This window comes from Rosa chinensis, chromosome 1 (assembly GCF_002994745.2).
Source record: "Rosa chinensis cultivar Old Blush chromosome 1, RchiOBHm-V2, whole genome shotgun sequence".
Lineage (NCBI taxonomy): Eukaryota > Viridiplantae > Streptophyta > Magnoliopsida > Rosales > Rosaceae > Rosa > Rosa chinensis.
In genome coordinates this window covers 34819148-34842984 of record NC_037088.1, presented here as the reverse complement: position 1 = coordinate 34842984, position 23837 = coordinate 34819148, and the positions used below count along the sequence as shown (strand labels likewise).

Here is a 23837-nt window from a genome sequence, read left to right as displayed (position 1 = left end):
CGTACGTATGTTCTTGTTCAATCTAATGAATTTAACTTCGATATCTTCTCCTTCTTCTTCTTTTTTTTTTTATTTCTTTTGTCCCTAAACAATACTTCTCTGTTCTCTATGTTTTTCTTTGTTATATTGGCGGGCAGGGACATAGTCAGGAATTGAAAATGGGTTGGGTTAATGTTAGCTATATAAGCAAGGTATTCTAATAGATTATATACAGCAACAGAGGAGCTATGGAAATAGAAAATTAATGTATTCAATGCATCATACAAACAGACTTTGATTATAACCCAAACGAAACCATGGAGGAAGCCATGGCTACTAAGGAAATCAAACTTTGATTATCCAAACATGAATGTATCGTATACAAATAGAATCGATTAAAACCCAAATGAACAACAATTCTAATTGACCCTTACTTCAATTAATGTATTCAATTCGTCTACGTGACTAAGCCTAAGACATGATGTAGCAAACTATGGTGCTATTAATGTATGCTCTAGCTGGTGGGATGATTTACCTGGCTTATTAGCTGGCCCATATGGGCGTGATCTGTCCTCAGTAAGTGTTTATAGGTTTCGTTAGGACTTTGTTTTATTTTCAATATGTTTGTTGGATTTAGTTGGTTCTTGTATTAGTGCTTTAATGTTTTGGTTTGTGTATTGTGGAATTGGTTTAGGCCTAGTCCCCCATTTCTTTGTATTTTTTCTATTTATTAATAAAATTTCGAATGAAGGTGATGAATTAGTGGGTCACTGGCCATGCTTATCGCTGTTTAACATGGTATCAGAGCGTGTCCCTCGATCTTCAATTGCATCTCCAATTATCATGGACCCGAATTTGGGTTCCTTATATTGCCAATTAATTTCACATGTAGTCCTAGAGTTAGGTTGAATGTGAAGGGGGCATGTTGGAGAGAAAAGATTCCATATTAGAAAAGTGACAAATATTATAAATGGATGGCACTAACCCAATTGTACGGATGCCTGTTGTGATTAAAACCCAACACCTAAAGATTGGTTAAGTTGGGATAGTATCAGTACAATGATGGGCCACGGGCCATGCTTGTTGCTGTTTTTGCAGTAGCTCTTACCCCAGCAAATTAAAAACACCCACTACTATAAAAATCGAAACACACAACACTCATTAGGCAACAAAACACAAATCTATTGTTGTGTGTTAACACAAACTCTATCATACAATGCTACAAATCTATTTCTGTTGTGTGAATGTAAGCAAATTGAAAACCTTTTCTTTTGGAAGATATTGCACAACTGAGTTAAGAAGTTTCTGTGGTGTAAATGAGAGGCATAGAATGGAGGGAAAACGAGCACATAAGTCCCTCCCAGAACAAGCCCCAAAATGGAATTTGAACTATCCACACAACAATTTTTTATTATCCGTTGTATAACGAAATGTTGTGTGAACTTTGAGGAATCCTACTAGGTACACCTAGTATAAAAGATGCACAAATTTGTACAACAGATTGTCATAGTTCTGTTGTCTGAGTATGGAAGCAAGTTGCACAGTGCGGCAAAGTTTCACTCAAATGAAACCTATGTAGGCACAGGCGGCAAATTTTCCATCCTACCCTGCTTTGTCATCATACACACATACAACGGTCCGTTAATTTTCTGTTGTTGGAGGAACTTGAAATCTCCCACCAAACAACTTGAGTGGTAATGTTTCGATCAGGGTTCATTCCACCTTTCTTTTGCCACTTCCCCTTCTTCCTTTCCCAATATTCCTCTCTCTCTCTCTCTCTCTCTCTCTCTCAAAATCTCCCCAAATTTTCGATCTTTGGCCCTAAAGCTTCGATCTTTCTTGAATCGACCATGGATCTAGCCCCGGAAGAACTTCAATTTCTCTCAATCTCAGACATTCTTCGAGAATCAACCTCCACCCCCAAACAGTCCCCTAAGACGTTCTACCTTATAACCCTAACCGTAATTTTTCCTCTCTTCGTCGCAATCCTAACCCACCCTCTCTGAAGGTAGTGTTCAGTCGGAGGGTTTTTCCCTGGAGGTTTAGCAATGGCAGATTCGATATCATCAATCTGCAATCTGCAATCTAGGGTTTCTTGACACACTCAGCGAAACTTCCCTCCCATCCTCTGCGCCGCCACTGAAACCTTCCTTAACGGCACCAAAGACCTCTCAGTGGGCCCGCAACTCGTATCTCTCTCTCTCTCTCTCTCGCTCTCTCTCTCTCTCTCTCTCTCTCTCTCTCTCTCTCTCTCTCTCTCTCTCTCTCTCTCTCTCTCTCTCTCTCTCTCTCTCTCTCGTGAAACCTTTCTCTCAGTCCTCCATCTGGTTCACTCCACCTTTCCTCCCCGATATACCGACCCAAATCCCCACATCTCCTCCACCTGGGTTCACTCACGTTTTACTTTGCCGATGGATTCTGATTCTCTGACCACCACATCGCTCTAGCCAATATATATATATCTCTCTCTCTCTCTCGGAATAATTTTGGTTCTCTTTTTTTTTCCCCTCTTTCTATTGAAGTTGATTGAACTATAGGTAACAATTGGCAATGGCGGTGAAGCGCCGGCTCCACCGAAACCGAGCCGCCAGATCTCGATTCCCTTTTGCTGTATTTATATTCGTCTTCTTGTTCGGTTGATTTTCTTCGTCGCCGTGGCCTCTACAGCTCTGGTTGCTGGGCATGCAAAGGATCCCACCGAGTCTATTCAAAGTATGAATCATGATTGTGCTGGTTTAACTTTTCTTAACTAGTTCTGAATAAAACCTTTGACTAACTTCATTTTTTATGCTTTAATATGTTTCTGCATGATCTCTCTTCTTTGATTCTGGGTTTTTGTATTTTAGTTTTGAGGTTTGATGTTTCTAGTAAGTATATTCATCAACATTATCTAACATCTTATTTTTTTGTCTTTTGATTCTGAATGAAGATCCCAATGGTGGTTCTGCAAGTCAGGTAGAGAAGGAGGAGGTGGATGCTCGATCCATATATGAAGATCCCAAGGTTAGTGTTTTATCTTACTACCAGCAGCAGTTTTAACTTCTAGGAACTTAGGTGTTGGAAAGTTGGTTTGAGATGTGTGTATCAACTACAAGAATCAAAAGCATGACTATCAGTATGGATATAAATGATAGATAGTTTTTATAAACGAGGCAGTAGTCTGTTGCATGTATATCCTTGTTAATTTTGACATCTGTACCTGTGAAGAATCTGAGTTGTGTATGCATTTGTCTATAGTCTTGATGGGTTACATACTGGTCATTGCTGTTATCTTTTGTTCTCTGTTATGCTTTGTCTCCTCTTGCTGCTGTTGTTTGGTTTATCTTATTTGATGGAGTATTTTGTGACTAATAATTTTATTGTGTTCTATTATGTCCTTTTAGATTGAACAATACCGAGCTGAGATTAAGAGACTTAAGGAATCTGAGGCAGAAATTAAAGCATTATCAAAAAACTATGCAGCTTTGCTAAAGGAAAAAGAGGAATCTGTTTGCTCTTCTATCAACTTATAGTGTTCAATTTATTTGTTTGTTTAACTTGTTCAGGTAGGTAATTGGATTTGTAAATCTTACACCCCTGCCATTTTTGATACTAAATTGCGCGCCATACATTACTTTTGGCATTTGACAGGATCAAATTTCTATATTGAATCAAGAGAATGGCTCATTGAAACAAAATCTGGACACAACTATTGCATCTCTAAATGCCTCTAGAATTGAAAACTACAAAGCGGCAGCAAATGGGACCAACTTGCACAAGGTAGTGGTTTATATATGAAGTTAATTAAGTTGCATCAGTTAACATCAATTCCACCCAATATGTGTTGCAAGCTTGCCATTGTTTAAATTCTGCTTCAAGTCGGGTCAAACTTCTTGATGAGATATCTACTATTATATCTACATGGGTTTGTAGTTAGAAAAGTATGTCACTAAGAAACTGTGTACTAGTTTTACTGGTTTGAACCAACATTTTAGCTATCTGGCAATGTCATGGTAGAATCCCTAGCACTTGAATATTTTTATTTATTTATTTATTAGCATGTCTTGATTATGCATCAACTAAGTGAGCATGTACCCTTTTATTTTTATTTTTTATTAATCAATAAGAGACAATGCTTGAGCTATGTTAGTTAACTAAGTAAGCTTGGATTGTTCAGGGAAGTAGTAATCAGTCACCCAACCGACAACAAAGATTGACAGGTCAAGCAAAAACCAGCTACTGTGGACACCAGAAACAGAATGGTGTTGTCTATACACAAAATGGGAATGGGATAAGCAATGGAATTGCGCATCTTTCAAACATGCAGAGGAATGAAAGGGTTATGCACATTGTTTTCTGTTTTATCTTTTAGCTTTGAAAATATATATATATATATATATATTTATAGCTCACTGTCTCACATTGTATGTTTAGTAGATTTAGGATCAGAGCTTTTCTAGTTGTGAATCTGCTATAATTGTCATCCAAACAAAATTTTATGGTCTATAAGAATCAACCTTTTTTTTTTCTTTTTTCCTTTTTTTTTTCCAAGAAAACCTTAGTCTCCTGCATATGTCAATTATGTTCTAGTTTAGCTAAGGCACACTGTTTGATTTTGTTAACAATCTTTTTCGGTTTGGTTGTAGCTGGAAGATTGTTCTTGTAATTGGAACTGTATGCTTTAATGTTTACTGCCCTTTTGCATTGATTTGTTGTTTTGGTTGAGCTTATCTGGGTTTTCATTAAAGATGCTAATTGGGTCTTCAACTAGAAATCATGGGTTATTTGCATATTAGTCTAACGTTTAGACTGGGAAATTGAAGATGCTTTGTCAATTCCATATTTCCATATCAACTTCTCACTACTCTGTCGATTTCATATCAGATTACAACTACATTGTATCTGCAGGAGCATCTACAATTCAATATCATCTCTTTATCAGCATATATTGCGGGATTGGGGTCCTAAGGGAAATTGGAAAAAGGTGGTTTGATGCTCTTGTGTTGTTCTTAAAAGTACTAAGAGCCACTCCAATTGTTAGCTACAATGCAGGTGCATTAAACTAGCTAGAATTCTGCTGGTGATAGAAATAGTTTGCTAGAATGCTGTTGCATTGAGCTAGCTAAAATTAGGCCTCATCAAAAAGCCCGCGGATCAAGTGGGCCGATGGTGGCCCGCCGGCCCTGAGGGCCAAAAGCCCGGCCCTACCCATCAAAAAGCCCGCTTTGGTGGGTAGTGGACCGGCCCATCAAAAGCCCCCAAAAACCCGGCCCGGCCTGTAAAACCCCGCAAACAAAAAATATTATATAAATAACACAGAAACTGTTGTGCAGAATACCTAACTTCGCTGAATTATTGGGAATTTCTCAAATGGAATTAGGAGATGTACCCTATATGCACGGAAAGCCACATGTGTCTAGTTTTTGAGGAATTTTACGGTTTACAATTCCAACTTTTCTAGAAGGAGTTATGGCAATTTAAGTGAAGGAAGTTTAGCTTGAATGAGAATCTGCAACACAGAAACTGTTGTGCAGAACACCTAACTTTGCTGAATTACTGGGAACCGCTTGGATGGAATTAAGAGTTGAACCCTATATGCACGGAAAGCCCCATGTTTCTAGTTTCTGAGAAATTTTACGGTTTGCGATTCCGACTTTTCTAGAAGGAGTTATGGCAATTTAAGTGAAGGCAGTTCTGCTTCGATGGGAATCTGCAACATCTTTTACAAGTTCATGTCCAGAACCGAACTTCGCTGAATTACTGGGAGCTGCTTGGATAGAATTAGGAGCTGTACTCTATATGCACTGAAAGCTCCATGTATCTAGTTTCTGAAAAATTTTACGGTTTGCGATTCTGACTTTTCTAGAAGGAGTTATGGCAATTTAAGTGAAGGCAGTTCAGCTTTGATGGAAATCTAGAAGGCCCTGCACATATATTTGGAAATATTTGGTGTGCCACATCATCATTATATGTGTGTGTGTGTGTGTGTGTGAGTGTGAATTTGTTGTAATTTGGCTTATGGTGAAATTGGACGTTCTCATACTTCTATCCATATATATTTTACATGTCATGACTACGGTTGACCGATTCGATCAGATTTGAAAATATGGTGAAATTAGCTAAATTTTTTACCACACTTATAATTTATTATAATAATCTCATCCAACGGTCGGTTTTTCCATTTTATTTGAATTGATAGAGGTTACCATTTGAAGTATATGATATATAAATATAGGTTTATAAGAGTAACTAAGTTTGACCTAGTTGATCGAATTCAAAACGAGAACTAAATTGGCTGAAATTTTTACAACCACCATAAAACATTACAATCTCTCCATCGAGCGGTTGGTTTCTCCAAATTCATTTGTCACTTCATGTTTGCTTTAGAATGAAGCTCAACAATTTAAATGCAATGTATAAGTTATACAACTTTAGGAGGCAAATTGGTATAGGCCAATGTCTTTGTAATTAAAATTAAATTTTTTATTTTATGTTCACGCACATCCATCTATAGAATATTTATAGACGTGATGTGGAAAAATAAACACGTTTAGCGGTCGTTGTGTCATCGGTCAACTAAGAAAACATACAAGTGATGACGGTTGACCAATTCGATCGGATTCGAAAATATGGTAAAATTGGCTAAATTTTTTACCACACTCATAATTTATTGTAATAATCATATCCAACGGTTGGTTTTTCCATTTTCTTTGAATTGATAGAGGTTGCTCTTTAGAGTGTGTGATATATAAATATAAGTTTATAAGAGTAACTAAGTTTGATCTAGTTGATCGAATTCGAAACGAGAACCAAATTGGTTAAAATTTTTACAACTACCATAAAACATTACAATCTCTCCATCGAGCGGTCGGTTTCTCCAAATTCATTTTCCACTTCATGTTTGCTTTAGAATGAACCCCAACAATTTAAATGCAATGTATAAGTCATACAACTTTAGGAGGCAAATTGGTATAGACCAATGTATTTGTAATTAAAAATGAAATTTTTATCTTATGTCCACATACATCCATTGATGAAATATTTACAAACATGATATAAAAAATAAGCACGTTTCGCAGTCGTTATGCCATCGGTCAACCAAGAAAACATACAAATGACTACGGTTGACCAATCCGATCGGGTTGGAAACTATGGTGAAATTGACTACATTTTTAACCACACGCATAATTTATTGTAATAATCACATTCAACGGTCGGTTTTCCCATTTTCTTTGAATTGATAGAGGTTATTCTTTGGAATGTATGATATATAAATATAGATTTATAAAAAAATTAGTGTCTTTAAATATTTATTATAAATAAAGCCCACAAGGCCCGGCCCGAAAAAGCCTGCTTTATATGGACGAGCTTTGATCCTTCGATTTACAATAAAGCCCGGCCCGCCATTATTTAAAAATATAATAAGGTCCGGGCCGTTGACGAGGCCTACATCCATGCACACCAAAGCGATTTAGTAGCTTCAAGCAAAGGTACCTTGTTAAGATGATCATGATGTCAGGTATATACATGGCATTCAAGTGTTGCTTGCAAGTAAACGCTCACCCTATTCTAGTACAGGTAGGCTCTGGCCGGACTTCAGGTAAGCCAGGAGAGCAAGACTCAACCAATTTTTCAAAGAAAAAGTATCCATATTTTTTATTATTATTACTAGCCTTTCTGCACACCGCATTTTCTGCATGAGCACAAGAAATGCGGTGTGCAGAAAGGCTAGTAATAATAAGTATCCAGAAAGGCTAGTAATAATAATAAGAAATGCGGTGTGCACCTCGGCGGTGGCGCAACCGGTAGTTTCGCTTGCTCAGTTACCATCGCCTATGATCCATGATGGTAAGACTACAGTAACGATTTCTGAGGAAGGCTACCAAGTGGGATTAGATAGATGTAAGCATATGTTACTGGCTCGACTTCATCTGGCTTCTGGTGAAAAACCCTACTCTCCTGCAGATCTTCACAAGAAGCTATGCCAAGTGTGGGGAGAGATTGGGCAGTGGCGAGCTATCCCTATGGGGAAAGGTTATTTCACCTTCAATTTCACTTTTGATGCAGTTGTGTCAATGGTTTGGGCTTAAGGTGTTGTTTCATTGAAACTTGGGGTTTTGCGTTTCATGCGATGGACTCCCAATTTCTCTCCTGCCAATCAAAGAAATACTAATGCACAGGTGTGGGTGAGATTGTGGGATTTAGGGTTACAATTTTGGGAGCCTGTAACCTTATTTGAGATTGCTAATGGGATTGGAGTTCCTGTTAAAATCGATCAGAACACTTTGGAGAGAAAGTTTGGACTCTTTGCTAGGGTTTTGGTGGATGTGGACTTAACTTCTAGTCCTCCTTGTGAACTGGCTATTCGTAGAAGTAACGGGGAGGTTGTGGTGGTGGAGCTTGAATATGAACATCTCTCGGATTTCTGTACTCACTGTATTGACGTGGGCCATAGAGTTACCGCCTGCAAGCTTGTTCAGAAGCCTGATAGTGCAGCTCAGGTAGAACAAAATGAGGAGGGTCGGGGATGTTCATGAAAACCTAAGCGTCATCATCGTAAGGTCAAACAGGTTTATGTTGAAGGATGTCGACATCGTGTGCCTCTACAAACTAGGGTTTAGAGTTGTAATAAGAAAGTGTTCTAGGTATTCAATTGTTTTCGGATTCTATTACCTTTTGTGTACATTGTAACTCCTTATATAAGGGCTCCTATTATCAATAATAAACACACGATTACAATTCTCTACAACACGTTATCAGCACGAGTTCTAACCCTAGCCCAAAAGAAAAAAAAACCCTAAAACTCTCTCACAAAAATCTGCCACATTCCTCCCTGCCCACAAAAACCCTAGCTCGGCCTCCCCCTGCAGCTCACTGCCGCATGCCTCTTGCAGCCCCTGCTGCCCTTGCCTCCTGCCGCAAGTCTCCACAGCCTCCCTACTGCTCCTGCCGCAAGTCTGTAGCCCCTGCTGCCTCCCCGCTACTCCTGCCGTAAGCTTGCTGCTCGCTGCCGTATCTGCAGCCCCTACTGCCTCTCTACTGCTCCTGCCGCAAGCCTGCTGCCCCCTTGCTGTAGTTTGCTGCCGCTGCCACCTCTAGTTCTTGTTCCTGCCGCCTCTAGTTCCTGCTGCTGCTGCCACTTATTGCTGCTGCCACTTATTGCTGCTGCTCCAACACGCACGTGTTCTCAAGCCTCGAATCATCAAGTAAGCCTTTATGTTTAAAGTTGCTGCTATCTTGTATTTTAAATTCCTTTTATTTTCTGCAAAATGTTGGAATATATGTTGCTAAATGAATTTGAGTATTCAACAAGCGGAATTGTGGAGATTAACGCTTAACGAACTAAGAGCGTTCGTATGAACTAAGTGTTCATAATTAAACGAACTAAGAGCGTTCGTATGAACTAAGAGTGTTCATAATGCTTGGACTAAGAGCGTCCGTAAGCATCAAATTGTGACCATATTATAACATTATTGTTTGGTCTAATCCAAAAGAGATTCTTGGAAATTGAATTCTTGGTAGCATAGCTCTGAAATCTTATTATTTTAGTTTTCGTGGAAGTTTAGCTCCGAAACTAATATATCTTCACTTCTTATTTTCAGGATGTCGAATGAACCTAGACTCGACTTTCCCATGCTTAACTCAACAGGCTCAGATTACCATAGTTGGGTAACCGATGTTGAGAACCACCTCACTTCAAAGGGAATATTACCCATAATCTAGGCACCTAACCCGGATCTTGTGTTCGTGCGAACACCTACAAAGCATGCTCAAGCAGTTATCTTGATGAGACGTCATATGGACAAAGCACTGAGATTGGAGTATATGTCGATCAAGGATGCAAGAGAGCTATAGGTAGCGCTAGAAGAATGCTTTGGCAATGTCGAAGATTCCCTCATCCCTGACTTGAAGGTTCAATGGAACAATCTATGCTTTGCTAACTTCAAGTCTGTTGCTGAATATATTTCAGAGGCTCTTCGCTTACAATCCATGTTGAGATTCTGTGGACAACCTGTCACAGAGCCAGAGCTAATTGAGAAGACTCTCTCCACCTTCCCCGTTTCAGCCATTGTGGTATCAAAGCAATACCGTACTGAAGTCAATGCTGGACGGATCACGAGGTTTCATCAGCTTATCAATATCATATCTATAGCTGAGAAACATGATAACATACTCGTGAGGAATTATAATTCAAGGCCCATTGGAACTAAGAGCGTTGATGAGGCGAATTATAATGCACCCAAAGGAAGGCGCAAGGAGCGGAACCCTAAGAATAAGGGATATGAGGGATGTATGGGTCCATATAACCGCCCTAACCAGGAAGGAAACCGCAAGTTTGGTGCGGATACACGTGGTGGCAATGCCACACGTGGGAGAAGGGGTCGTGGCAACCCTAGCCGTGGTGGTGGCACCATGGGTCGTGGTGGTGGCACCAACCATCCTAGGGAACGTCCACAACATGCACCTCAATTGAAGGGAGGCAACCACAATGATATGTGTCATCGATGTGGATCAAGTGAGCATTGGTTCAAGCAATGCAAGGCAAGCGAGCAACTGGCTACAAGATACAGGACATACAGGGACCTGAGGGAGCAAGAAGTATACCTTGCAAAAGAAGAAGAAAATGGTGGAGACGTTAATCTTACCATAGAGGACTTCAAAGCTGAAGATGACACTACTACAAAAAGTCATCAGACGACGGTGATTTTCTGTTGTGTGATGACCAAACTAACCGTGGTCTAAACGAGTGTTGTGTGATTGAAAAATCAGACAACGGTGATTTCACCGTTGTGTGACAATACTTTGCTCAACAGAATATTTGTTTCCGTTGTGTGAATTATGCGCAAGCATGTGCCTGGCATGGCATGCGCGGGGATGTGTCGGTACATTCAGACAACAAAAGAAAGAATTCACTGTTATGTGAGATTCATAATACACAACAGATATAACTCATTCTTTGTTGTCTGAGATATGTAACACACAACAGATATTACTCATTCTTTGTTGTCTGAGATTAATAACACACAACTGAAGTGAAATTATCTCCCTTGTCTGTTGATTACTCAGACAACGGAGATGATTTCATTTCTGTTGTGTGTTATGAATCTCACACAACAGAACTTTGTTTTCTTTTATTGTTGGTTGTTAGTTCACACAACTACTCTATTTGGTTGGCTGTGGTGTGAATGTTATAATCAAATTGGGTAACAAACCAGTGACTGTTGTAGGAAAAGCCTAAATTTTGAACTCTTTTACAGTCAGACAACACATTGATTTGCATTGTGTTGTAAGACTAAATATTGGACAGTAATTACCACATAAAAAGTACTCAAATCCATATCATTCCATTACCATTTTTCAAACATCCATACATTCAAGTGACTAGGTAATGTACCAAACAATAAAGCATTCCTAGCTAGCTACACATGAATCAAAAGCTCATATAATATCTTTTCGCTTCAACAAAACCTTATTGTGCCATTTTATCAAGCATCCTGTGCACTATATATATTCTCATTTACATCACCTCCAAGCTTATTGTGAAGCTTCACGAGTTAGCACATATTGCAGCAGAAGAGCATGATACAGTACCAAAGGGGTTGGTTTTCCAGAGAAATGAAGAACAAGAGCATATAACCCAAGTTCAAGTGCCTTTTCCCCACTCACTAGCACCAATGAAGCTGCACCATCACTACTCAAGAGAAAAGCATAACCCATTATGCACTGTTAAAAATGAGAGACCATTATGATTTATGAGAAGTACCTAAACACAGACACATAGATAATCTTATGATAAAAGCATTGCCAGCAGTAATTATTTTCTCTGTAAAAAAGGTAATGTACTTCATACTCAATGAACTTGACAAGCACAACCAAAATTTTCAGGTTCAACAGTTTTATGTAGAGAAGTCATGATTTAGAGATTCTTTTCCTAATGGACAGATTGCTATCAGCCTAAGCTATTACCACTTCTTTATGTTGTTGATTACATATACACAAAATCAGTTTGAAACAACAAAGATCCCAAAACCAACCCACCCAACTGGAAAGGAAAGCCATATTCACCATAAAATTGATCTAGACGAATGTTACTATACAAAGACTGATCGATCAGTAACAAAAACAAACTATGATAGAAGTAAACAGTGCAGAACTTGTATTTGTCACAATTCACAAGCCTAATATATAGCATCCTACAATCAATTACCCTCTTATAACAAGATTGATAAAAAGAAATCAAACGAATAGAGTAGCAGAGTGCTTATCCTAATCGATCTATATGAGGATAGCATAGTACTTTTCCTAATCAATATAAGGAACTAAATTCTGTGAAGTAGCCAACGTTCCAAACTGGGCATATCTAAACAATGTAAAATAAAGGGAATAAAAATAAGTATCTAAGATGAAGTCATCAAAATGAGAGAAAATGAGAACGCAAAATTCTGAATTACGAAAAGCTGGATTTTAAGGTGTTGATGAACCTTGTTGGTGCCAAGCCATTTGCTGATGCATTCACTATGGTAAAGATGCTTGCAGGGCAATTTGATTTGTCGAGCTCCTCTTTTGTACCTACAGCCAAACAGAAGAAGATGCATGATGACTCCCAAACACAAAATCAAAACCCCAGAAAAAACTTTTAAAAAATTAAATAAGTAAAGAGTAAAGACATAAACATTGTTATGAAGAGATAGAATTACTAGGCACACTGACTTCAATTCCAAGAGAGAGGAGAGCATTTTGAGTACATACAGATAACAAGAGTGCGATTTCAAGAGCTTTGGCATCCTTGAATGTAACAAATGCAGTCTTTGATTGCGCAGGATCACTGCACATTGCACATTGCACACACAACCAACCAATTCAATATCAAAATTACCAAAACCCAACCAACATTCACACTCGATAGTATACAGCAAGATACATGATAAAAATTTGAAGAATCAAGAAACTTGGAGTTGGTAATATTAAACAAGTCAATTATTTATCCATACATTCCATTTCGCTCTTTTGATTTTTTCTTTTTCTTTCCTTTCAAAATTACCAGCAAAATAAGAAATAAAAATTCTTCAGGTTGGTTTTCATTGGCAGGCAAACAGAATGAGAACTAAAGTTTATTTATATAAAACGAAAAAGAAAAGGAAAAGAGGAATAATAATAAAAAAAGAAAAGTACCGTTGGATCTGAATACGTTCGATCTCTCCAGAAAAATAGAAGAACTCGTGAATTTCTCTCTCTGTGGTTGGATCTGATAGTTGCTGTACTTGGACAGTTCTCGTCTGCCAAATTAATCGGGAAAAAAAAAGAGGTTAAATTCAAAAACTGTATATATATAATTCGAATAAAAAGATAGTTCATAAAATTTAAAACTGAATATACCAGTTCTTTGCAAGTGACACAAAACTGTTTGAGCTCAATCAGATGAAAATTTCAATAATCAAAACAACTATGAGAGCCTCACAGTTTGCTAACCCACATTCAAAACTGAAAATGCCAAACCCTCAGCTGGTCGGTAAGGAACTGCATCTCCAATATATCTCAGTAAACCTACAGAAATCGGGTAAGTATAGCCAGAAGAAACCTATGAGCCATTTATCAACCAAAACCTTACGATCGAGTAGGTTCTACTACTAGTACACGAACTGATTCGTATTATAGGTCACAAGCCTCAATAACTTACCATCCAGTCTAGGCTTCAGTCCACATCTTTGGTTTATAAGCCTTGTTTGGAGAGAAGTAGTCACAATAGAAGCCATATCAAGCGTTAATCTGTTGAGACAAACAAATCATTATGAAACAAAAAATAAATAAAGAACCAAGATAACAAGCCACACTGAGACAAATGACAAAACATGTTCTTAATAGCTGAAAAATTTAACCACAAACATGACTCTCAAATCAGGTAACAAAATACAAATCGAATGCATCTCTAGATCTCTAATATGAGAAAAGGCTTTAGTGATGTATACCTACAGCACTACAAATCCAAGCACATAATCAAAACAAAAAGACCTTGCCATCATTCAATCATTACAAAACAAGACCTCCATGAAAAGATAAATAAGTAATGAAAATATGACCAACAGAAAAGAGAGAGAGAGAGAGAGAGAGAGAGAGAGAGAGAGAGAGAGAGAGAGAGAGTAAAGATCAACCATGTGCAAAGAAGAATCATTATTCATGTCTACCATGCCGATCTCTAAGAAGACACACCATTGAGTAGCAACCCCACTAAGAAGACGGAAGATAACATGAACGCCATCCATAAATGGATTCCAGAACATGACAAGTAAAAGATTAAGAAAGATGAAATTCAGACTGACTTACAACAGGATCAGGGGCATCATCTTGTTTGCACAAGATCCAGGGGAAACTAGTGTTTAATCCCACAACCATTTGAGCTGCCCAATCAGTGTAGGCTTTACCTGGTGCACCAATTTCGTATTCCATGGGTCCATACTCATTTTCAATCTGTCAAAACAATGATAGTAAAAGATATTTCTCTTAGTTCCCTATTCATCTAGAGAAAATAAAGTAAAGAAAAAAATGCAAGGGAAGTTTTATACCTGAAGATTGGATTAATTAGCGACCTGGGATAGATATATAACCGTAGACATCCAGATCTGAAATTATTTCTTCGACCAAACAATATTAGGTCTGCAACCCTTCAATCTCCAATTCAAAATTTTGAACAAGCTTGTTGGTGACTTAGACCTTCTCGTCACAGAAAGCGGAACTTAGCACAGCACGTCTCATTACAAAAGACAATATCTTACAAAAAATAAAAAGCAATGGAATTTGTTCCCGAAGGACTCACCTTTTTGATAAAAGGAAGAAGTCCTGAGATAGCAGAATGGATATAATCTCTGAGCTCAAGGTGCCGAGCTATATGAACAACCAAATTCAGATTCGATCTTCCTTCTCTCAACAGCACCATCAACCCAAAAACCAAGCAATTTCAAACATTAAAGCCCTCATACACATGGGCTTTTATGGTTTTCCTTTCTAGGTTCCCCAAATAATGGAAGAAAAACACAAAACCAATACCAAAAATTTTCCCATAAACCAAAAACAAGAACTGGGCTTTGTGATTGAATGAGAATAAAGCAAACTTGCAGGATAAATTCCTTTGGGGAAAATGATTGATATGATTTCCACCTCTAAGAACTCAACTGGAATCTGAGCGGTTTCATCTGTGCAATATTCAATTTGAATTATAAGCACAAAGAAATAAACCCACTAAAATAGAGAAGAAAGAGAATTACTTGTAAGAGCAAGAGGTGCAGAAACTAACCTTGACTATGTTGCCGACGCCAAATCGAAGTAGCCCAGGCCCCGCTACTCCGTCCATGGCATGGTGGAAGAATTGGGAGCACTAGGGTTTGGGAAGTTCGGCCCGGAATGTTTCCGTCGTCCATATTGGCAACGCCACCTGCAGGAGCAGAAAAGAATTGAAATTAGACCCAAAAAGCTCTAATCTCAACATCCAGATCGAGTAGGCCTCTTTCCCGCCGTCCTTCACCGGCGACACCTTGTCGTTCAGCCTAAACTAGCGGAGCTTGGACGACTGGCACGGAATGAATCTGCTGCTGCAAGTAGAGGTCTTCGACGGCGACGACCAGAGGCTCGAGATCCCCCGAAACTAGTTGGAGAACGAGTTGAGTCGCAGAGTCCAATCTTGCTGGCCATCGTTAAACGTTTGTAGATGACTAGACTTGATGGAAAGAGAGGTTCATGAAAGAGAGAGACAGGACTGAGAAAGAGAGAGAGAGAGAGAGAGAGAGAGGCTAGGTTTCGTGGAGGCTATTGTAAAACTGATGTCGAGAGAGAGGTATGAGAGGGTCGAGAAGCTAGCTAGGTTTTGTTTTCATTGTTTTTTTTCTTTTGGACACGATGTGGCATGGCAATTAAACCTAGCAAAAAATTCGAAGTTACTCACACAACAGAAACCTCACCAAACTGTCGTATGATGCACTGCATAAATTCAAAATGTGGAAGCATGGAGGGAAACATGCCGCCTATAGCATTTTGGGTCAAAATGTTGCCGCCTATGTTCCTACTTCACACAACAGAATAGCTTAAATCTATTGTCTAATGACCACAGCTTACATTAGGAGTATCTAGGGGAAGACATTCAAGCAAGGTTACTCAAACTTTGGTGCTTAGTTTTTCAATCACACAATGGAAATAATGAAACCCGTTGTACCTAGTAGGCCAAATTTTAGTATTTCAAGAGCCAACCAAGACTCCGAAGTGGAGGGAAATCTGCCGCTAAATTTTTTAACACTCAGACGACGGACAATACTTAATTCCGTTGTGCAATGTAGTTTTGATAAAAAAGTTATCACTTTGTTTACATTCACACAACAGAATATCCCTAATACCGTTGTGCAATCGAGCTGACTTAAACACACAACAGATGATTTCTGTTCTGTTGTGTGATTAGTGTTGTGTGATTAACTTTTTGTAGCAGTGTGAAGTGCACAAGGATGCTACAGACTTTGATTAGATTAGTCCTTTTATTTTCCAAGAATTTTTGTAATGGCAATATGCCTTAGTCAATAAATGACAATTGTATTAACTCTTTCTTATGTGGTGCACCCAATGAAATATGATGTCTAGGAAAGTTATTGAGATTAGTGGTACTTAAGAAAGCCTTGCTCCACAATATCTCTCTCTACTTTCCTGGTCATATTTGATTGGAGTTACCAAACGGATAGAGTGACTACAATGTGTCTTAGTTTGATTTTATTTTGGATTAGACTTTTGGGACCTCTGATGTAATCATTGGCTATTTTTATTAATAAAGTATCGTATTATTATTCGATGTCATGGACATGTTTTAATTCCAAACTTTATTATTTTTCAGTATGTTTCCTGGAGAGTTGGAATGCCTTGTTGATAGTGGCACCACACATACTATATTGCGACATAGGCAACTTTTCCTATGGATGACACCTAGTTGATCTTCAGTGACTACGATGGCTGGACCATCACAATTGATTCATGGTCGAGGACAAGCTCAATTTATGTTGCCATATTTGATTGGAGTTACCAAACGGATAGAGTGACTACAATGTGTCTTAGTTTGATTTTATTTTGGATTAGACTTTTGGGACCTCTGATGTAATCATTGGCTATTTTTATTAATAAAGTATCGTATTATTATTCGATGTTATGGACATGTTTCAATTCCGAACTTTATTATTTTTCAGTATGTTTTCTGGAGAGTTGGAATGCTTTGTTGATAGTGGCACCACACATACTATATTGCGACATAGGCAACTTTTCCAATGGATGATGCCTAGTTGATCTTCAGTGACTACGATGGCTGGACCATCACAATTGATTCATGGTCGAGAACAATCTCAATTTATGTTGCCAAATGGCACAAGTATTAATGTCACCAAAGCTCTATATGCTCTTAGGGCTGGAAGAACCCTATTGAGTTTTAAAGATATAAGAGCCAATGGTTTTCATGTGGAAACACATTGTGAGAATGGACAAGAGTTCCTTTGCATCACCTCTAATTAATGACTACAGACATAAACGAGTATTAGAGAAACTTATGTGTCGCTCTAGTGGGCTGTATGCAACCACTATTCGAATTATTGAATCCAACCATGTCATGAGAGATGACTTATGGGATTCTGACACATATAGGCTTTGGCATGACCGTTTGGGACATCCAGGTTGTGATATGATGATCCGTATGTTAAAGACTTCACACAGACATCTATTTTTCAAAACAAAAAGAAGTCAGAACAGAAATTTGGTCCAAGGTAGGGCTAGCGCCGCCTACCCCCTGTGGCCCAAATGTGGTATTGACGCCACTAATGCCTCCTTGGTTACTTTTTCTACTTCTAAAGTCAATTGTGACTTTGTGACTCAACCAGATTCTTCCCTGGTTGCTTCTAAAGCCCATCTTTCGTTTTGCAAAGCTTGCTCTTTAGCAAAATTAGGATCGAGACCATCCTATGCAAAGGACACTAAGGAAAATATTATATTCTTGCAAAGAATCCAAGGTGATATTTGTGGACCTATTCAACTAACTTGCGGGCCATTTAGATATTTTATGGTGTTGGTTGATGCATCGACACGTTGATCACATGTCATGTCTTGTCCACAAGAAATGCTGCATTTTCTAAACTCCTAGCACAAATCATTAAATTAAGGGCTCACCACCCTGATCATCCCATTAAGTCAATTCGTCTTCACAATGCTTGAGAGTTTACATCAAAAACGTTTGATGACTATTGCATGTCAATTGGGATTGAGGTTGAACACCCTGTTCCTCATGTTCACACCCAAAATGGTCTCACAGAAGCTGCCATTAAAAGACTTCAAATGGTCGCTCGAGCATTGGTTATGCGCACCAATCTCCCTGTTTCTGCTTGAGGCTATGCAATATTGCATGCAGTTGTGCTCATTCGTCTGAGGCCTACTGCCACTCAACCCTTTTCTGCATCCAAGATGGTTACTGGATATGAGCCTGATGTCTCATACTTACGCATATTTGGGTGTGCAGTTTATGTGCCAATTACGCCGCCACAGTGCACCAAAATGGGTCCTCAAAGACAATTAGGCATTTATGTTGGATATGACTCTCCAACGATTATCCACTACTTAGAACCCTTGACAGGTGACCTATTTACCGCTAGAAATGCGGATTGTCACTTTGATGAGACAGTCTTCCTGCTGTTAGGGGGAGATAAGAACAATAATGTTCAACAGGAATGACATGAATTATCGTGGTCTGTCCCCACTTTGTCTCATCTTGATCCTCAAACCGCACAATCTGAGATTGAAGTACGGAGAATTCTTGATCTTCAGAACGTAGCAGACTCTATGCCTGACGCGTTTTTCGATATCGCTAAAGTGACAAGATCACATATACTTGCTGCAAAGTGCCTGCAAGGATTGATGTCCCTAATGGCACCACCCCTAGAGGTATTGGGCATGGTGCTGCCACCACTAATGGTGATGGCAATGTGGCTCAGGCTGGGCTCCCAACAAGGAAACATGGGAGGCCCAAAGGTTCGATGGATTCTCGCCCAAGAAAGAAAGCGAGTTTGGCACAAAGAGATCCATTAATCATCGACATAAATAACCCATCTCATGAGGATATTCCGGATTATGGTTATGTCCAAGAGACATCATTAGGGGATGCTCCAATGTTAGAACCAATTCCAGGGAATAGGGAGATCTCCATGAATTACACTAATGTACATGAGACGTTGAATCGAGATTCTATTATCCTTGATGATGTGTTTGCATATTCTATTGCTCAAGGAATTATAGAACACGATGATATCGAACCTCGCTCTGTTGAAGAATGTCAACAAAGAGCAGATTGGCCTAAATGAAAACATGCGATCCAGGTTGAATTGGATTCACTAACAAAGAGACAGGTATTTGGGCCTATAACACTGGCACCCCAAAATATAAAGCCTGTTGGCCATAAATGGGTCTTTGTTAGAAAGTTAATGAGAAAAATGAGGTTGTTAGCTACAAAGCCAGCCTTGTGGCGCAAGGTTTCTCACAACGCCCTAGAATCAACTACGAGGAGACATACTCTCCCATAATGGACGTTATAACGTTCTGCTACCTTGTCAGTTTGGTAGTTTCCGAAAAATTTGACATACAGCTTATGGATGTGGTTACAGCATATCTCTATGGGGATCTAGATTCAGAGATATATATGAAGGTTCCAGATGGACTTCAAGTACCCAAGTCAAGTGGCTTTAAACCACGGAGCGCGTTTTCAATAAGATTGAAACGTTCACTATATGGATTGAAACAATCCGGACGGATGTGGTTTAACCTTCTAAGTGACTACTTGATTGGGAAGGGATATGTCAACAATGAAATATGCCCATGCGTGTTTATAAAAAGGATAAGTTCTGGATTTGCAATTGTAGCAGTTTATGTTGATGACATGAACCTAATTGGACCTCTAGATGAGTTAAAGGAAACTGCTAAATACTTGAAATTTGAATTTGAGATGAAAGATCTTGGGAAAACACGATTTTGCCTCGAACTAGAACTCGAGCACCGTAGTGATGGGATTATGATTCATCAGTCAGCATATACTCAAAAATTATTAAGGCGCTTTAATGAAGATAAAGCAAAGCCTGTGAGTACTCCCATGATCGGTCATAGTCTTGAGCCTAAAAAGGATCCGTTTCGTCCAAGGGATGAGGACGAAGACTTATTAGAGGCTGAAGTGTCCTATCTAATTGCAATAGGCGCATTATTGTACTTAGCTCAATGCACAAGACCAGATATCTCATTCGCAGTGAACTTGTTAGCTCGACACAGTTCTGCGCCAACACGCCGCCATTGGATTAGTGTAAAGACAATCTTTCGATACTTGAGAGGTACGATTGATATGGGCTTGTTTTATCCCTACAAAGATAAAAGAAATAACAGAAGTGTGGAATCTGACTCCACAAGGCAAAACGCCACTCTCCGTGCCCCTCCTCCCCTGCATCAAAATGACAACGATGTCTTGATGGGTTTTGCTGATGCAGGATATCTCTCTGACCCTCACAAAGGTCGCTCCCAAACGGTTTATGTCTTTACCATGGGAAGCACTACTATATCTTAGAGATCTACAAAGCTGACCCTTGTTGTTGCTTCCTCAAATCATGCAGAGATTATTGCTCTACATGAAGCTGTGCGAGAATGTATATGGCTAAGGTCTATAGTTAGACACATTCGAGGAACTTGTGGTTTGAAGTCTACTACAGATGAACCTACATGCATTTATGAAGATAATGCAGCTTGTATTGAGCAAATGAAATTAGGTTTCATCAAGGGCGACAACACCAAGCATATATCGCCTAAGTTCTTTTACAATCAGCAACATTAGTCACTTCTAAATATTGAAGTGAACCAAATCCAATCTGAGAATAATTTAGCGGACTTATTTACTAAGTCGTTACCCAAATCCACCTTCGAGAAACATGTGAAGAGCATCGGATTAAGAAAGTTATCCGAACTCCCATAATTGTAGCAATCAGGGGGAGATATTGACATCAGGGGGAGGTATGATGTCTACATGTTCGATCTCGAAGAGTGAAGGACGTGTTGTGCTCTTTTTGTCCTTCGACCAGGGTTATTTTTGTCCCACAGGGTTTTTGTTACCTGGCAAGGTTTTTAGTGAGGCAACAATCAAAGCGTCATCACCAAGTTTGAGCGGCACAAAGGGGAGTGTTGAAGGATGTCGACATCGTGTGCCTCTACAAACTAGAGTTTAGAGTTGTAATAGGAAAGTGTTCTAGGTATTCAATTGGATTCGGATTCTATTACCTTTTGTGTACCTTGTAACTCCCTATATAAGGGCTCCTATTATCAATAATAAACACACGATTACAATTCTCTACAACAAAGTGAACTTTGTTATGGTTATTCTTATAGACAAAGGCTAATTGAATTGCAATATAACTAACTAAAACTGGGTTCCTTGTGTGCACTTGCTATGCAATATGTGAAATCTAAACTGAATCCCAAATGCATTCCTTATGTGAAAACAAACACAAATAATTATCTGGATCATTGACTCCCCAGATACATAATATTCCAAACTAATTAGACAAAAAACACAAACTCTGTTCTGCACAAAAAGGAAAAAGAGTGAGAGATTAGGAGAAAAGGTAGGTAAGTGAAGGGGTGTCAATGGAAAAGAGCAGACTTGCAAAAGTTTTAAGGAGACATTTTATTTTTGGCATGAAATAATCACCTACAAGTAATGACTGTCTCTTTAAACAACAATTTTAAGGGAAAGGGTGATCACAGCCTAATGCAATGAACAAAGGAAATTTCTACTACACAGCTAACTGTATAATGCTAATGCTCTACGAGATCTAACCTGCATGTCACTGAAACTTGATGTCATTAGCAGTTACTACAGCAAAATCATTTTTGCTCGATTACGAGGTACATGATACCCGATGAACAAGATGGTACTGCTTCATGATGCTCACATGATGAAGCTAAAAAGAATTATGATTCTCATTTCATAAACCTAGTACTCTATCATTTAAAACTATACACCTTCATTAAGTGCAAAAATCTCCCAGTTTCACTTCATGTGTTCTGAATATATTATCGTATATACTCTTCCCAATCTACCTGCACTAATAAGCGTGCAGAGTATTATTTGGTGATATCTTTTTCTCTAGAAGATACATAGTTGTTCTTTGTTGTTTCTGGTTTTGTTATTATGGCTCGCCTCTACCCAAACTCTAGCCTGCAAAAGCAATGGCAGCCTGCATTGGTCTCCTCTCTAAGCCATCTGATGATGGCCCTCAAATGTCGATCTTGTGCGACGGTCACTCAATTTTTCCCTAAAACCTTCATCACCACTTCGGTGTCTCGTCAGAATGGCTTCGATGATGCAAGGGAGAATGATAGGTGGTCTGATTCGTTCAGACTCAAAGCGGGGTGGAAGTGTGAATGGCAGTGGCGGATGCGGCCTTGCCGAGCTCGACTCAAATCTAAGTCGGGGGTGGGCGGTACTTCATGGTGTAGTCTCCTCTGGCAAGATCTGGTATTGACGGCGGTGAACAGAGGGGAGCTTCTGCCAGCCTTGGAGGGCTTCGCCTGGAGGCAGCTGGTGAATCAATCTTGGAAGAATCAAGATTTCGGCTTGATGTCGGGCTTGAGGTGGACCGCTGGTTTTGCAGGCTAACAGGGGCTCGATGGCTGAGTGCCGGCTGTGGATTGGTGTGGTAGTAGCTTCCATAGCCTTATAACTGCGAGTGAAGGCATCTGGTTTGACGGAGGGCGATGAAGCAATCTAGGTACTTCATTCCTATACAGGTGACGGCGACGGCGATGTTGACTGGAAACAGAGCAGAAAAGGGAAAGCCAAAGTTGGGTTGGGTGCACAGATCAATTGTGTGGCCCAAATGTGTTAGGGTGTCCAATTTCTTTTGGGTGCCCAAACAAAATTGGGTGCAAAATCTAAATCGGATTTGAAGCTCAAAGTTTTGGGATCTAGTTCTATGGGGTTTCGAATTTGGGATTCAGGAGGCTGGACCCAGCCATACTTCCTAGCCCCAACTTGGATGAAAAGGAGAGATTTTAGTTTGTCGTTGAACTATGCCTATGTAGTACTGTGTTCCAGTTTTTTCATAGTTATAGGCTTGCTTTCATTTGTGAGCACTGATTGTCTAATGAGTGGTGCTAGCATGCCACGTCCTAGACTTGCCCATAGATGGCAAGGGAAGGTATGTATCCGTACCGGTTTGGTTTGAGTTGAATGAAAGTTGTCTGGAGTGATTCAAAACAAAATCTACCTGCACTAATTAAGGGGAAAAAAAAACAACCATTCTCAAAATTAATCAACTATAAGAAAATATAAATAAGTATGCTGAGAGAGAGAGAGAGAGAGAGAGAGCTAGCATCTAATTGAATTACTCAAGAACAAAATCTTCTTGCAACATTTTGAATACTTGCACATTCTGTAGATAAACAATGGGTACTTTGAATTCAACCAAATAGCAATAGTCAAATTTGATAGGCATAACTTGAAACTAGACAAAGCTACATTTCCTATTGACTGATAATCTAATAACAAGAGAATACGATGTCACTAAACAGAAATTGCAAAATCTACATATATTCCCAAATGGTCAGATAAGAGTTTTTTTTTTCTTAAGAAAAAAGAAAAGAAAAGAAAAGCGAATGATTGTTCCTCATATGCACCAAAAGTAGGGCATTTTTTTTTTCTAAATTCAAGGAATAGAAAAACACGATTTGTAGAACATTCACTTCAAAGACCACATATAAGACTTGAATAAACACCTTTACTTCAACCACATGGATTGCTATTCCATTCTACTCAAACAGAGGTTACAACAACTAAATGAAGTCTT

At 39.0% G+C, this 23837-nt stretch overlaps 1 protein-coding gene across 1 annotated transcript; it reads right to left on the bottom strand.

The window, feature by feature from the left end:
* Positions 1 to 11284: 11284 nt before the first annotated feature.
* Positions 11285 to 16412, bottom strand: LOC121051054. Its single transcript, XM_040512933.1, has 10 exons — positions 15248 to 16412; positions 14771 to 15146; positions 14520 to 14667; positions 14281 to 14424; positions 13637 to 13725; positions 13433 to 13503; positions 13132 to 13235; positions 12657 to 12784; positions 12441 to 12528; positions 11285 to 11650 (listed from the first exon to the last, which is right to left on the bottom strand). The coding sequence occupies exons 4-10, from the start codon at positions 14298 to 14300 to the stop codon at positions 11494 to 11496; spliced, it is 657 nt and encodes a 218-aa protein (XP_040368867.1). The 5' UTR covers positions 14301 to 14424; positions 14520 to 14667; positions 14771 to 15146; positions 15248 to 16412; the 3' UTR covers positions 11285 to 11493.
* Between the last annotated feature and the right edge of the window lie 7425 nt (positions 16413 to 23837).

Coding starts and splice junctions, on each gene's coding strand:
- LOC121051054 (XM_040512933.1), bottom strand. CDS start 14,300: ATGATGCCCCTGATCCTGTT. Junction 13,726..14,280: donor ATGATGCCCCTGATCCTGTT/GTAAGTCAGTCT, acceptor TTGTCTCAACAG/ATTAACGCTTGATATGGCTT. Junction 11,651..12,440: donor AATGGCTTGGCACCAACAAG/GTTCATCAACAC, acceptor TCTCTTGAGTAG/TGATGGTGCAGCTTCATTGG.